Source organism: Emydura macquarii, unplaced genomic scaffold (assembly GCF_026122565.2).
Source record: "Emydura macquarii macquarii isolate MOO-44397 ecotype Brisbane River unplaced genomic scaffold, CSIRO-AGI_Emac_v2 contig_1045, whole genome shotgun sequence".
Taxonomy (NCBI): Eukaryota; Metazoa; Chordata; order Testudines; family Chelidae; genus Emydura; species Emydura macquarii.
In genome coordinates, this window is record NW_027131182.1 from 2,070,405 (window position 1) to 2,084,759 (window position 14,355).

General features: G+C 41.6%; 1 protein-coding gene across 1 annotated transcript; it reads right to left on the minus strand.

The window, feature by feature from the left end:
* Positions 1-2,185: 2,185 nt before the first annotated feature.
* Positions 2,186-14,327, minus strand: ATP5F1A (ATP synthase F1 subunit alpha). Its single transcript, XM_067545366.1, has 12 exons — positions 14,173-14,327; positions 12,867-12,945; positions 11,177-11,346; positions 7,991-8,164; positions 7,733-7,899; positions 7,408-7,556; positions 5,907-6,058; positions 5,543-5,767; positions 4,920-5,027; positions 3,852-3,996; positions 3,292-3,442; positions 2,186-2,679 (listed from the first exon to the last, which is right to left on the minus strand). The coding sequence occupies exons 1-12, from the start codon at positions 14,230-14,232 to the stop codon at positions 2,598-2,600; spliced, it is 1,662 nt and encodes a 553-aa protein (XP_067401467.1). The 5' UTR covers positions 14,233-14,327; the 3' UTR covers positions 2,186-2,597.
* Positions 14,328-14,355: the final 28 nt, after the last annotated feature.

The following is a 14,355-nucleotide window of genomic DNA, read 5'->3' on the forward strand; positions in this document are numbered from 1 at the left end:
ATTTTGAGGTGTATTGCATTCACACTTTTTGAATTCTTATTATAAGGATCACTTGTATTAAAAACAAATAAAAAAAAAAAAAAGCACTCGATGGTAGTCATCCTGTCTGACCCTGTCACACAACATACACTAAAGCAGCTAGTGGAAAAAATGCCAATAAATCCTGTTATAACTACAGACCCTACAGCAACCAAAAATGTATACATACTTGCTCTGCAACCAGTTCCTTTAGAATGGTGGCAACTGGGAAGTTTAATTGGCTGAGAAGAGATTTGGAAGCTAGGAATACTCAAAACCTAACCCTAGCATTTAGGTAAATCTGTTGGATTAAGATGTGCCTCAGACCCTTTCCTGTATAAAAGGGAAGACTACCCATTTTATCATTCAGGAATATTATATTGATTAACGTTGGTGAAGCACTTTGAAGACAAGCACTACCTATGGCAAGCATTGACACTTGCTGTGTAGCACAACATTCAGGGCCATTACATTCTCTTGCAATGGATGGAATGTTTATGCTAACATACAAGATGTTCAGGTTTTATTGGCAGCTACAGACTCCTAGTAGTTTGTGTTACTGCTTGACCAAGAAAAGTCACATCTTTCCACTTTTAAGATCTTTCCACCATGAATTCCAGCATTCACATACTGGAGTATTGCTCTCATCTCCCACACAGAATTTTGACAAGTTAGCAACAGGGGTGCTATTTTAATCCTGCAAAAGGAGGAAGCAGCTGAATATTATGATGCAGTTTTAAGGAACTGGGAAGCTCACTTTTTTAAAAAAAGCAAAGGAGAGCCACTTTATTCATGCACATGCTAAAGTCTGTAGTTGCCTAAGCTTAATAGAGTTCTTTTGTAAAAGAAAGATGTATTTCAACGGGAACAATTAAATGCTTGGGGGTTAATACATACCTGCTTTTAAGTGTCTTAGCTAAATTATGTTTTTCCCAGTTTGAGGAATACAAGCTAAGATGGTACAAGTAGCTGAACCTTACATTTTTTCATAACATGCAAGGAGAGCACAGTAAACCTGAATTATATATTGGTGAGCTGGGGGAGAGCATTATGCCTTGATTTTGATAGGATGGCTGTCACACACAAAAGTTTGCTCAGAAATCACTTGTGAGGGTTGGACTAGTGTTACCAGCAGTTTTACATAGGGTATTTAAGCACCTAAAGTATGCAGACACCTAGTGGAATTTACAATAGTCAGCTAGTCTGCTTGTGAGGACGTGTGTTTGTAAGTTCTACTAGGCACCTATCTGCCTATTTAGGCACTTAAACACTACTGTAAATACTGCAAAGTCTGCTCAGTGATCCAGGAGCACGGTCTGGACAAAGGTGCTGAAAGCAAGTGCAGTGGCCTGGTAGTGTAGTAGAGCTGCCCTGGCCTAAACTACATGACATCAGTCTGATTACTGCTTGCTTCCTCTGTTCCCTGTTAGTTTTGACATAATTCAACAGCCACTCTCACAAAAGTAGAAGAGGCTACATTATACACATTTGACAAGCATGTGGCAGTATTTTGTGTGTTCTACCTCAAGCCAGTATATACTAACTGCTAGCGTCAGATTGGAAAGCAAGCAAGAACGAACAAGTTTACAATAGATTCAGTTCCCTTGTGTACAATGCTAAGAGAATATTGCTTAATAGCCCCCCTGCTCTCCTCAAACTGCTGTTTTATTCCTGAAGTTACTGTAATGGGGTAAGTATTACCCGGACCTTTCACCTGTATGAGTTTTAAAATGGTCCTTTACCTCCTCTTGAGTTTTCTGTATTATGGAATTGAACATACTCAGAAGCCATTCAGTGTTTGTTAGGTAGGGTGCACATAATATTCTCAATCTCAACTCAAGGTTTTTCATGAATTGTTGCAAACTTTGTTTATACAGGCTTTTGGTTACTGAGGTAAAAGGATTGTAAAGTGGCATTATGACAGGAGAGTGACAGCTTCACACTCAAGATTCCTAGATAGTCATAACTCAATGCACTATTCCACATGCTTCAAGTATATCCATAAAGCAGAAACTATGCTGCAGAGCCTTACAGCTTTAGGAGAACGTGTTAAGTGCTTTGCTGTACTTACAATTATGATCTGAGCACCTGCCTATTATATAGCCAAACTGTAGTTGGAATTAACAGAATCTATTCCTATTGAAAAAAGAGCCAGGAAGGACCCACATTAGCTTTTAGACTTTAGATTCTTGTCATCCCTGCGAAAAGAATACTTGTACACTAAGCAAAATGTGATCTGAATCATTGTGAAAAACTTTGAGCCTTATGGTATTTTCCACACTTTTCAGAATTAAACAGCACTTCCATCAGTGGAGAAGTTTCAGGTGAGATTTAGAACTGTGTTGCTTTAGTAGTCTATGTATACACTAAACAGTGTATACATTGTAATATATACAGCTAGAATACCTGGATAGAAAGGTGTTTACACTGAACATCTAAAGCTTTTTTACATGGAACCTTTTATTCTCAATGAAATCTCTGTACAGTCAAGTCACACATTAAACTTCTGAAGAATAGAGTTAGAGCTCTGGGACTATCAGTGACAAAAAATAGTCTGGCATGTTAAAACAGTTAAGAGTTTATGCTTCAAAAGTAGCCAGGAAGTTTGTGACTATTTCTTTCAGCTTGGCTTCTGTTTGTTCTGAGATCTTCCCATCAGTCCTGTTAGAAGGGGGAAGAAAAAAAAAAAAAAAAAAAAAAAAAAAAAAAGACAGGCATGAATTACACTTCAGATCCAATAGGTCATTTAGTTTCTCTTCCCTAACCCCCACTCCTAGACACAATATTCTAGACTGCATTGATATAACTAGTAAGTAGGAGGACTGTTAAGGCTAGCGAGTGAGCGAACAGGACTGTAAGGGTAAGGCATCAAAAGTTGTATTTTAAAGCATATTACTGAAGGTAGTATGGTATTTTGTGGCAGCAACATCAGTAAAGCCTCAACACACTTAGAACTGTCATGAGAAGGAAAGTACACTTTTGGCAACAATTCAGTATCTAGGTTCTGTTTGCTGCCAATTACCTTTACTTCAAGATAATCCAAGATGCTTCAGATACGCTTTAAAAAAACCATGTGTCCTCCCCTGCTATCCTTCAAGTAGAGAAGGAAGGGATGAACATGTTTTTAACAGTGACTAATTACCCACACTTAAAAACCCATTTTCAATGCTCAAGATTTTAGTGTTATCAACATGAATCTTACTCTATATGTTTGGAGTACTTAAGCATACATAACCTTTAAAATAAAATGCAAAGCACTGAAGATACTCATACCTGATTGTGGCTAGAAGGGTCTGGTGTTGGCTCAGAACATGAGCTAGGAAAGCACTCTCAAATTTGGTGATTTTGCTAGGCTCCAGTTTGTCCAAGTGACCTCTTACACCAGCATAGATGACTGCAACTTGTTCCTCGATAGCCATGGGAGCTGGACAGAAAAGCACAGTGTTAGCAGACTTATTTCCAGCCTCAGAACAACGTAGTTCAGTGCTGTGCAAGAGTACCTGGAAAGCTCACTGCATATTTGTAACAATATGATTAAAAAATAGTGATGTATACAATCTGCACTTAACATGTTCACAACTACTCAGCTTTACTTTACTGCAGCTATAGTCACAAACACCAGATGATCAGTAGTTACAGCGTTCTAATGGCCTAGCAACACCAAATCAGAACCAGAAGTCACCCAATAAGTGACAGTGACCAGATACATGGCTGATCAGAGACTCCAAAAGGACTGAAGTGTTGCACATCGACTGCAGGTGCTGACTTTGCTATAGACCCAGACTTGTTTCTTTTTCAGCTCATCGAATGTTGTATAAAGACAGGGAACTCACAATACTGTCCTTGTTTGAGGAGTTCTGTCAGACGCACACCACGATTCAGCAGCTGTTGAGTAGCAGCATCCAGATCAGATCCAAATTGAGCAAAAGCAGCTACTTCACGATACTGAGCTAATTCCAGCTTCATGGTACCAGCCACCTAAAATACATGAAGATTAGTACAAGTCTGGATTTGGTATTACACCCCATTTTGCAAGAGACTAAAATCCCCTAACATCTTCCTTAGAAAGCCATCAGAGCAACTAAGGTCCAGTACATTTGAGGTCCATATGATGGGTATTAAATTCATTTTTACTGTTTAGAACTAGGAGTTCCACTGTACTTAATCTTTGCTATTAGTGTCCTAAAATGGGTCTGAGCATCAACATGAGTTTGGCACAATATAACTGTGAAGATCCCTTCCTGTAGGACAGATTGGACTGACTTCCTGAAACAATTTATTCAGCCTTCAGGGCAAGGAGAAATTTTAGAGTGGTCAAATGGCATGGTAGGAAAGGAGTTTCAAGCATAAAGAGCAGCGTAAGAGTGCAAGAATGAGAGAAAGTTAAATTATCAAGAAGAGTAGAGAAAAGGTAAGCAGAAGTGCAGGCAGTGGAGCTGTGTCACATCTTGAAATACAATCTTCAATGGAGAATAATTTTGCAATTTACATTAAATAGGAAGGTGGTAACTAATCTATTTAGATTAGATTACCACAAATCTTTACTCTGATCAGAGCCAATATCTTCAGGTCTGGATTCAACTTGGACACAATAGTTCAGTTTGACTTCTTCATCCTGTCTGAACTGGGGGGTGGGGGGGATTTCCATAACTCCAATATTTATGAAAAAAAGAGTACTGAGGCCAGTTTGAGATTTATTCTTTAGAGAGTTTAGTGAGTGTATGTATGCCTACTTTTATATAAACAAACAGTGAAGTCAGTTTTACCATACAATTCCTTTCACTAGAGTTTAGGATTATTGCATGAAAAGTAAAGGAAGAGGAGTATAGGACAGGAACTAGAGGAAGAGTTCACAGATTTCTTGCTCTCAAGCAAGTGTTCTTGTAACATTTTATGCTCACCTGCTTCATGGCTCTGGTCTGGGCAGCAGAACCTACACGTGACACAGACAGACCAACGTTGATGGCTGGACGTATGCCTTTGTAGAACAGTTCCGTTTCCAAGAAGATCTGTGAAGACAGATTTCTGGAGTTTCTACCTAGATGCTAACAGGCTTGCTCCAAGTGCATATTGGCTGCCTATTAGATCAGTGGTTCTCAACCAAGGGTACGTGTACACCTGAGGGCACACAGATCTTCCAGGGGGTATATTAACTCATCTAGATATTTGCTTAGTTTTACAAGAGGCTACATAAAAAACACCAGCTAAGTCAGCACAAACTAAATTTTTATACAGACAATGACTAGTTTATACCACACTATATACTGAAACCTAAGTACTATATTCCACTTGATTTTATAATCATATGGTAAAAGTGAGAAAGTAAGCAATTCTTCAGTAATTGTGTGCTGTGACACTTGTATTTTTAGGTCTAATTTTGTAAGTATTTAAGAGAGGTGAAGCTTGGAGTACACAAGACCAATCAGACTCCTGACAAGAGTACAGTGGTTTGGAAAGGCTGAGAACCACTGTATTAGATCACTCAGTTACACAAGCACATGAGGAATACATCTCTATATCCTACCTGTCCATCAGTGATAGAGATGACATTAGTTGGAATGTAGGCTGACACATCACCAGCTTGGGTCTCAATGACAGGAAGGGCAGTCAGGGAGCCACCGCCAAAGGAGTCATTCATTTTGGCTGCTCTCTCCAAGAGACGAGAGTGTAGGTAGAATACATCACCAGGGTAGGCCTCACGACCAGGTGGCCGTCTCAGCAGCAGAGACATCTGACGATAGGCAACAGCCTGTATAAAAATAAAGATAAGGTCGTTAGACATTTGTTAGCTCTAGAAAAGTAAGTCTAAACCTTAACTTTGGACTCTACACGGACTTAAGTTCCCAAAACTGTTTCAAGGAACTGACATAGGGAATATTTAGTTTTACCTGTTTGGATAAGTCATCGTAAATGATCAGAGCATGTTTCCCATTGTCTCTGAAATACTCTCCCATGGAGCAACCAGAATAAGGAGCCAGATATTGAAGAGGAGCAGCATCTGATGCTGTGGCAGAAACCACAATCGTGTACTTCATAGCATCTGAAAAAGACATTTTCTTTTTTTTAAAAGAGTCATCGATAAATGTTACTGTTTTGCTTTAAAAACCTTTACAGTCTTCCTTTTAGATGATATACGCCTGTTGAACCTAGAACTGGACATCTGAGGCCATATGACTAGAACAGGAACTCTCTGGCAAACCAGGACATTTCAGTTACTGATGCCCCAAATTGGGAATTTGCTGCAGAAAAATTTGGATCAGGATGGGTTTCTGTAAGGACTGCATTTGACAAATGTTTACAAGGACTGTAAGTTATCAAACTGCTCATCTGCAATTAAAATGCATATATTACCAAGTAAAACAATCTTTAGCCTACCTCTTGTAAAGCTTGTTTTTCCTTGGACAGATTTTTCCCTGGAAAAATAAAATCCCATGCAATCCTGTTACAAAAGCAACTAGTTCACTCACTATTTTGGTTTCCCTCAAAGGAGATTTATAGTTTAAGTTGAAATGAAGCTGCTGCTATGCATAAGTTTAAGGGCTCATTCTTCAGAAGACTCCAAAGCAATACAATTTCTCAGCTTCTGCAGAGTTAACACATGGCTCTTTGCTCCATGGAATTACAGCACAGAGTTCACATTCTCCCCCCACCAGGAATGTTGACACCACATGCTCAAAGCAAAGCAGTACAGACTTGGGTATTTTCAAAAAGCAGTGGAAGACTATTGAATTCAGAAGAGAAAGTGAAAGAAATCCCTCCCCCCCCCCCAAACCTATTTTTGACCTACATTTGTAGTTACTAATCATGAGAATACAGTTAAGATCTTTCCTTCAGCCTCATCTCCTATCATTAAACTCTTAAGATGCCTGATTTATTTTGTGCTCATTCATCTGCAGATTAAATGTAGACCCAAGTTATTTAACATTCATCTACTTTACGAAGCATGTATATTGCACAGCATTTTTCCAGATATAGTTACTGGCCTTCTGCCAAAGATCAGGGATAGCTAAATTAAAATCAATAGTGTGAGTTCTATTCTGAAAAGCCACCCAGAGCACAGCACTATCAGGCTCCATGCTTGCCTCTGTGCTTTTTCTGGAAGTTGCTTTCTGTTGACAGAATATTTTTGCCAACTGGAAGTCCTGCAAAACAGTCTGGAATCTGAAGTCGTGCAAATAAAGAACCAGCTTATCAGTAAGATTCAGAAGACAGTTTGCTTTTAGTGAGATTTGTCATAGGAGTGCACATTTTGAAAGGTTCGCATTAGTTAACCAAGTTGCACAAGTTAATCCATCGTTAAAAGCATAAAAGGAATAGTATCCAATTCAATTTTTACACTATAAAGTAACTAAGTTAAAGAATGCCAGCGTTTTCTCTAATTCTTTATACCTGCATCAGTGAGCCTCTTCACCAGTTGAGCAACAGTAGATCTCTTCTGACCAATTGCCACATATATACAGTACAGTTTCTTTTTCTCATCAGTTCCTTCATTAAATCGTTTTTGGTTGATGATTGTGTCAATTGCAATTGAAGTTTTGCTGCAAAGTAGTAGAAAGTGAGAATATGGACAACTTTAGCACTACTAAGTTACTTTTTTTTTCCCTTCCCTTCCCTTCACATTTACAATTAGATCTGTACATTCACACCTAATCTTCCATATCAAATAGCTCTATAGCAGTTTAGACAGAATAAGTTTAAGACACCAATTTCTTACCCAGTCTGTCTGTCACCAATGATTAACTCACGTTGGCCACGGCCAATGGGTACTAAGCTATCCACAGCCTTGATGCCAGTTTGCATGGGCTCACGCACAGAGATTCTGGGAATGATCCCGGGAGCCTTTAGACCAACTCTCCTACGCGTCTTAGAACCAAGTGGACCCTTTAAAGCAAAAAAAGATGTTGTAGCTATTCGCAACGTGTTTGTCACTATGTAATCTAACAGAAACAAAAATATTTGCTGCCGTATTTACCTTTCCATCAATCGCATTACCCAGCGCATCTACAACACGGCCCAACAGCTCATCACCAACAGGAACATCCACAATGGCACCAGTCCTCTTCACAATGTCCCCTTCCTTAATCAGTCTGTCGTTACCAAACACGACGACACCAACATTGTCAGGTTCCAAGTTCAGAGACATTCCCTAAAACAGAGGTGATACCATTATGGAGTAGCTTGATGCAACCAGGAATTCAGTTAGTTCTTGCAACAGTTTCTTCAGATATTAAAAGAATTACAAAAAAACCAAGATATTCTGAACAGTAACTTTTAAACACACTTGAGTTCAACTCCCCATAGATGGAGTTGCCACAGCATGAAGACTGAGCCTGTGCATCTAAAGTCAAGCTGATTCTAGGGGGAGAGGGAGTTCTGCATATTTTAAAATTAGTAACAAGACATCAAGACAATGCAAAGTAATGCACATTGGAAAACAACTCCCACTCTCAATGTGCAGTGCAGTCAAAAAAAAAAGCTAACAATATTAGGAACCACTAGGAAAGGGATAAAGACAAAATATAATGCCACTACATAAATCCATGCTATGCCCACACCTTGAATACTGTGTTCAGTTCTTGTCTTCCCATCTCCAAAAAAATATTAAAAATGTAAGAGGAATAGAGAAGGGCAACAAAAAGTTAGGGTATGGACATGGGCAGTGGTGTAGCTATGGATGGGCCTGGGTGGTCCATGGCCACTTTGAAAGCAGGCCTACCCAATCAGATTTTAAGCAATTCATCCCATGTTTTTAATTAGACTCTGATTTGCTTGTGACAAGGCTTGTGCCCACCTGTCAACCACAAGCCCTGTCAAAAAAAAAAAAAAAATCAATTCTGGCTATGTCTCTGGCAGTGGGTAAAATAGGCCAGGGAAGGCTAAGCTTCCCCAGGGCAGCCTGGGCTATAGTGCCCCCCCCTTCTCATCCCTGCTCTGCCTTCTCCCTGAGGCCCCCACACCTTAGGCAGCAGATAATGGAGGCTGGGGGGCCAGACCACAGTGCAAGCCAGAGCTCCTCTAGCCAGCCAGGGCTTGGGGCTCCTCCGGACTGCTGTGTGTGTGCCAGCGTGCTGGCCGGCCTTTGAGTATGCTCCAGGTGGCCGGCCTGTGAGAGTGGTAGACCGGGGGGAGCAGAAGGGGCAGGGCAGGGGACTAGCCTCCCCAAAGGAGGAGTATTTATGTGCCACCCATCGGTATGGAACAACTTCCATGTGATGAGAGATGAAAGACTGGAACTGTTCAGCTTAGGAAATAGATGACTAAAGGGGGAAAATGGTAGAGGTCTATAAAAAAAATCACAAGTGGTATGGAGAAAGTGAATAAGGAAATGTTATTTTCCCCTTCACATAACACAAGAACCAAGGGTCACCCAATTAAATTAATAAGCAGGTTTAAAACAAACATGAAGTACTTCTTCACACACTGCACAATCAGCCTGTGGAGCTCAGGGGGGGGAGGGAAGGACAGGGGGGTTGTAAAAGCCAAAAGCGTAACTACACTAAAAAAAAAGAATGAAATTCATGGAGAATAGGTTCATAATAGCTAACAGCCACGATGGTCAGGGATGCAACCCTATGTTCTGACTGCCAAAATCTGGGACTGGACAACAGGGGATGCATCACTTGATAAGTGCCTTGTTCTATTCATTCCCTCTGAACCATATGGCACTGGCTACGGTGGAAGGCAGGACATGGGGCTAGATGGATCATTGGGCTGACCTAGTATGGTCATTCTTACGTTCTTAAGACAGTTCAATTCTGAATTGAGTGGCACAAAATGACCAAATGTTAGTTCTGAGACAAGACAGTGATAAGGTAAATATTTCAGCACTATGGCAACTGAAACTTCAGTTCAAAGGGGTCAACAAGGCCCCCCCCCCCTTTAAAATTTTGGTGCACATACTGAATGACCTCTTTTCCTGGGAAGTGTAGTTTTTGAAAAATGTGTTTTAAATTTAATTAAAGCTCCTTCACTGTACAAGTTTCGGCAAATCTAACATCTAGTTACATTAACCGAATCACCTCATTCCCTGAAACAGTAGCTATAGGCTTCTAGAATCACATTCAACTCCTGTCCCATTCTTTTGAGCAGAAACAGCCATATAGAAAAGAGAAGTTACTCAAAGTTACCAGACAAGGAGTTACTAAGCAAGCACTCACAGGTACAGTCCTGTGCAGATACACATCCACCCAAATCGTCTACCCACCAACCACCATCCTCAGTGTAGTCATTCACACCTGTAGCTCAGGGGCACCCAAACACTTCCAGACAGCTGATCGGCAGCTGGCAGGGGAGCCCCTGGATCTCAAAGGCAGGGGAAGCAGCCGCAAAGGCTATGAGGTGCAGAAAGCTGCTTCCCTGCCTTTGAGATCCGCATCTGATCCACCAAAAAAAATGATCTGCGGATATCCACGGATTTGCAGGGCTCTACTCACAAGTGTTGTAAGGAGCAAAGCATATGCTCAGCTCACTGCTTTGTTCATACTAGACTGCTGAATCCTGAATAAGAATCTAGCTAATTCCTGTGTATTGGGCCTTGGAAATTTTTTATTTGAATTTTTTCACTGAACTAAAGATAGTCTGAAATTAGGGAAGCCCCTCCTTCAGAGGCTCACAAATTCACATGTTCTGTTTAGTTTCCATCCTAAGACTTACTAAGTAGAGTGAAAATGCAAAGAAATATCAAACAGCAAGACAGCGATACACAGAGAAATTAGACATTCTAAAACCAGAACATTATTTTTCAGATTCCAAGTTAAATTCTGGTTTCCACAACTGTTATCCAAAATATTCACTACACTGCCATGATCTTTTAATATCAAGTAGAAGATAAGTGCTTCAGCATATAGCAGGAGTAACCAAACATACTGACCTTCCAAAACCCGTCTCCATTGGGCAGAATCCTCTAGCCCTGCCACCATACCGCAGGGCAGAAGTCCAAGCTCACCACCCCAGTCAGGTAGGTGGAAGATGGGTAGGGAGGATGGGGAAGGAAGGGGAAGAGATTCGCAAGCCACACTTTAACTGTAAAGAGCTGCATGCGGCTTATGAGCCACAGTTTGGCCCATCTAACTGACTCTCAGAGAAGTTCCAATGACACTTTTAGCATCATGATGAGAAACACTCAGAATGAAACAAGTTTTATTTGTATCAAGTTTACCTTTAGCCCAGAAGAGAATTCCACCATTTCTTCTGCTTGAACATTTCTTAGGCCGTACACACGGGCAATACCATCACCAATGGACAGCACACGCCCAGTCTCTTCTAGCTCAACAGAGGTGTCAGCTCCCAGAATACGTTCCTCAAGAATAGAGGATACCTCAGCAGTGCCTGGCAAGAAAGAATAATTGCAAAATGAAACAGTACCTTGCTGAAACAGTTGCATAAGTTTAGTAGTGTTAATTCAAGAAACTACAAGTTAAACAGGCATAAGGGTATACTACACAAAAATCTTAGGACAACTGTTCTTTAGAACTACAGCTTGGAAGAAACAGCCAACAGTAGCCCTCGCTGCTCCCATATCTAAAAGGGAATCTTCTGTCACTACAACAGCACAGTGCCTCTGAGGCAGCATGATGAATTCAGGAGTGACGCTGGATGAAATGTATTAAGATGGGAGCACTTAATTCTCCAAACAGAAGGATTAAAGCACTAGATTTGGACCGCCTGAGGGGTTAGAAGGTGCTAGACAGGTAGAGATTAGGTGCTATGAGGCTCAACATGCAGGCAGGGAAACACCTGGGATGATCCAGTTGCTGGATCTAAAATTTAGTCCTATTGCGGCTAGACCAGCAGAGCATTCACTTGGACTGGTTGAATATTAAAATTCTGTAAGGTTTTACAAAAAAGCCAAGTTAAGTGTTTCCATAAAACAGAGTTTAAGACGTGAATATTCCCCTAAAACTCAGTTCAAAGACTACAGTAGATACTGCATTAGAATATGTAAATACAATTGATTAACAAGAAACTGAACAGTTTATTTTATTTTTTACAAAGCAAGGTAAATGTTAGTTATTCGATTACAACAAAAACTAAACAGACTAAATGTATCTTGCTTCGGAAAATTAAACAGATTAAAACAAATGTGTCTTTCCCAAAGCAAGATAAATCTAGTCTGTTTAGTTCTTCGTTGTAATCCATGCTTAATCTAGCCAAATGTGCATTAACTTCACTAGAACTTGGTTAGAGTATACGGTCAAATTGAGGTCAAAAGCTTGTGGCAACAGAGTAGACAAACTAGGCCCATGCTGTTAAGAAGCTTACATTTTATGAAGTCATTCAACCTGAAAGGTCCAAAGCCACTTGACAAGTCATATACATGCTCCATTGAAAAATTCAGCCAACAAGAAAAAGCATACTGCTGGATGGGGAGGGGAACTATGGCCAAGGACACAGGGCCAAGCACTTCTTGAGAAAGCCATGAGTTCTAGCACGAATACACAACCAACAGGAACTTGAAGTTGGAAGAACCGTAATGCTCTTCCACATGGTATTCCATTTATCTGTTTTAGTAAGGCTAAATTCAAACTTCAGTTCCAGGTAGTCTAGGTATAACTAGATCTCATGGTTAAAACTACTACACCATTCCCTCTAGTTTGAGCATACCCTTGGCAATTAAGCAAGTCATTCAAACAAAGTAGAGCTATAGCTTAATAGCTACAAAACTTCTAAAAGATGGTTTGATATAAACAAATCTCCATAAAACAGGGAAATGTGAGACTTTTCTACATTTCAGCATGGAGCACTTATATCCCAAGGTCATCCTTCTATCTGCTGTGACTATTGCCATTTGGTGAGCAAATCTGCAAGAACAGCATGTGCTTCATTTTAAGAAATTTCTTTTGACTCACCAGTTTTTTGAAGAATGGTTTTGGAGGCATGGATGTTCCTTGTAGCAACAAATGCTGCACCCAGAGCATTCCTGGAAACCTAACACACCAAAAAGCATTTTATTTAAAGAGTCAATAATTTCTTTTGGGTTTCTAGTGACTATGTAAAAACATGCAAGAGGAACACAATATTTTAAAAACAACGAGAGTTCTGTAGCACTTTAAGACTAACAAATTTAATTTAAAGTGCTACAGAACTCTCGTTGTTTTTGCTGCATACAGACTAACACGGCTACCCCTCTGGAACAATATTTTAAAGGACACCATCACCTTGAAAGCTACCTACAGGTACAAAATTTCCAGACAGAAACCCAACACCTAATTCCTCAATTTCCCAAGCTGCACTCAAGGGACAGCCTCTGCCAAGCCCGACTGACTTCAAATAGAAGACCTCCTACACATGACAATTTGCAGGATCAGACGCAAGATTAGTATAACTAAAAGTCGCTAGTAAAGAGTTCCTGTTTAGTTAGTGCATTTTCCAGTCACATTCTGTGCTGGCCTCATCACTGTCGTATTTGGGCACCTTCCAGAAGCACATTAAGCAAGATGATTATCCCTCACCACACCATCACTTCAAATCAGTCCAATCAGTTTATTCTTTGCTATAACGGTTTTTAAAATTTTTAAAAGGGCACTGTCAGAAACTGGGATTTTAAAAAAGAGTCAACTGAAGCATACAGTGTCCTTCCGAAAGTCTCACCTTCATAAGCCAGATCAATTAAAACGGGTTTGTTTGAGAAAACAACAAAAACTAGTGCTATGGTGGCAGACTGGAGAAGACAAAGCAGCAGTGGTACAGTACTAGGAAGGCTTCCAGAGGCCTGTCTTAAACATCGTATTAACACAAGCGATGCCAGGCCAATGAGACTGGAAAACCAGATCCCGCCCCGCCGCCTTCACCCGGGACACAGCTGGGAGCTGAGTAACCTCAGAGACCCATACCCGCAGTCCCACCCCAACAGCCCAACCTCCACCGAGACCCCAAGGCTCCCACGTCGCCTGGCCCGGGCTGGGAGGGGCCCAGGAATACCCCCACCCTAGCCTTCGGAAAAGGGGCGCACCCCGCGCCCGCCAGGGCCTGGGGCTTAGCACCCCCAAACTCAGCCCCCCCATGCCTACTCCAGGCCTAGGGAGCCGGGCTGCCCCCCCCCAGCCGCTGGGCAGGGGGAGGACGCAGCCCCCTTTCAATGTCACCCCAAACCCAGGCGCCAAGATGGCGGCGGCGGGTCCCCGCCCGGCTCCCCCGCGCCCGGCGCGCTCTCACCAGGCCGGCCTGGCGGGGCAGCGAGCGGGCGAGAGCGGCGGCCACACGGACGGAGAGCATCTTGCTGGGCTGAGGGAGCAGGCCGGGGGTGTCTCTTGCAGCTGCTGCCGCCGGTGTCTTCCACACGCTCCGCACAAAATGGCCGCCGGCGCTCCGCCCCTTTCTGCGGGAAGGTCACGCCCC

Bases quoted from the DNA above. Each gene is read 5' to 3' on its own strand.
- ATP5F1A (XM_067545366.1), bottom strand. From the start codon at position 14,232: ATGCTCTCCGTCCGTGTGGCCGCCGCTCTCGCCCGCTCGCTGCCCCGC. The intron at 5,768-5,906 runs GTAAAACTAAAT...ATTTTTATACAG, and splicing joins ACGATGACTTATCCAAACAG to GCTGTTGCCTATCGTCAGAT. The intron at 2,680-3,291 runs GTATGAGTATCT...CCCTTCTAACAG, and splicing joins ACCCTTCTAGCCACAATCAG to GACTGATGGGAAGATCTCAG.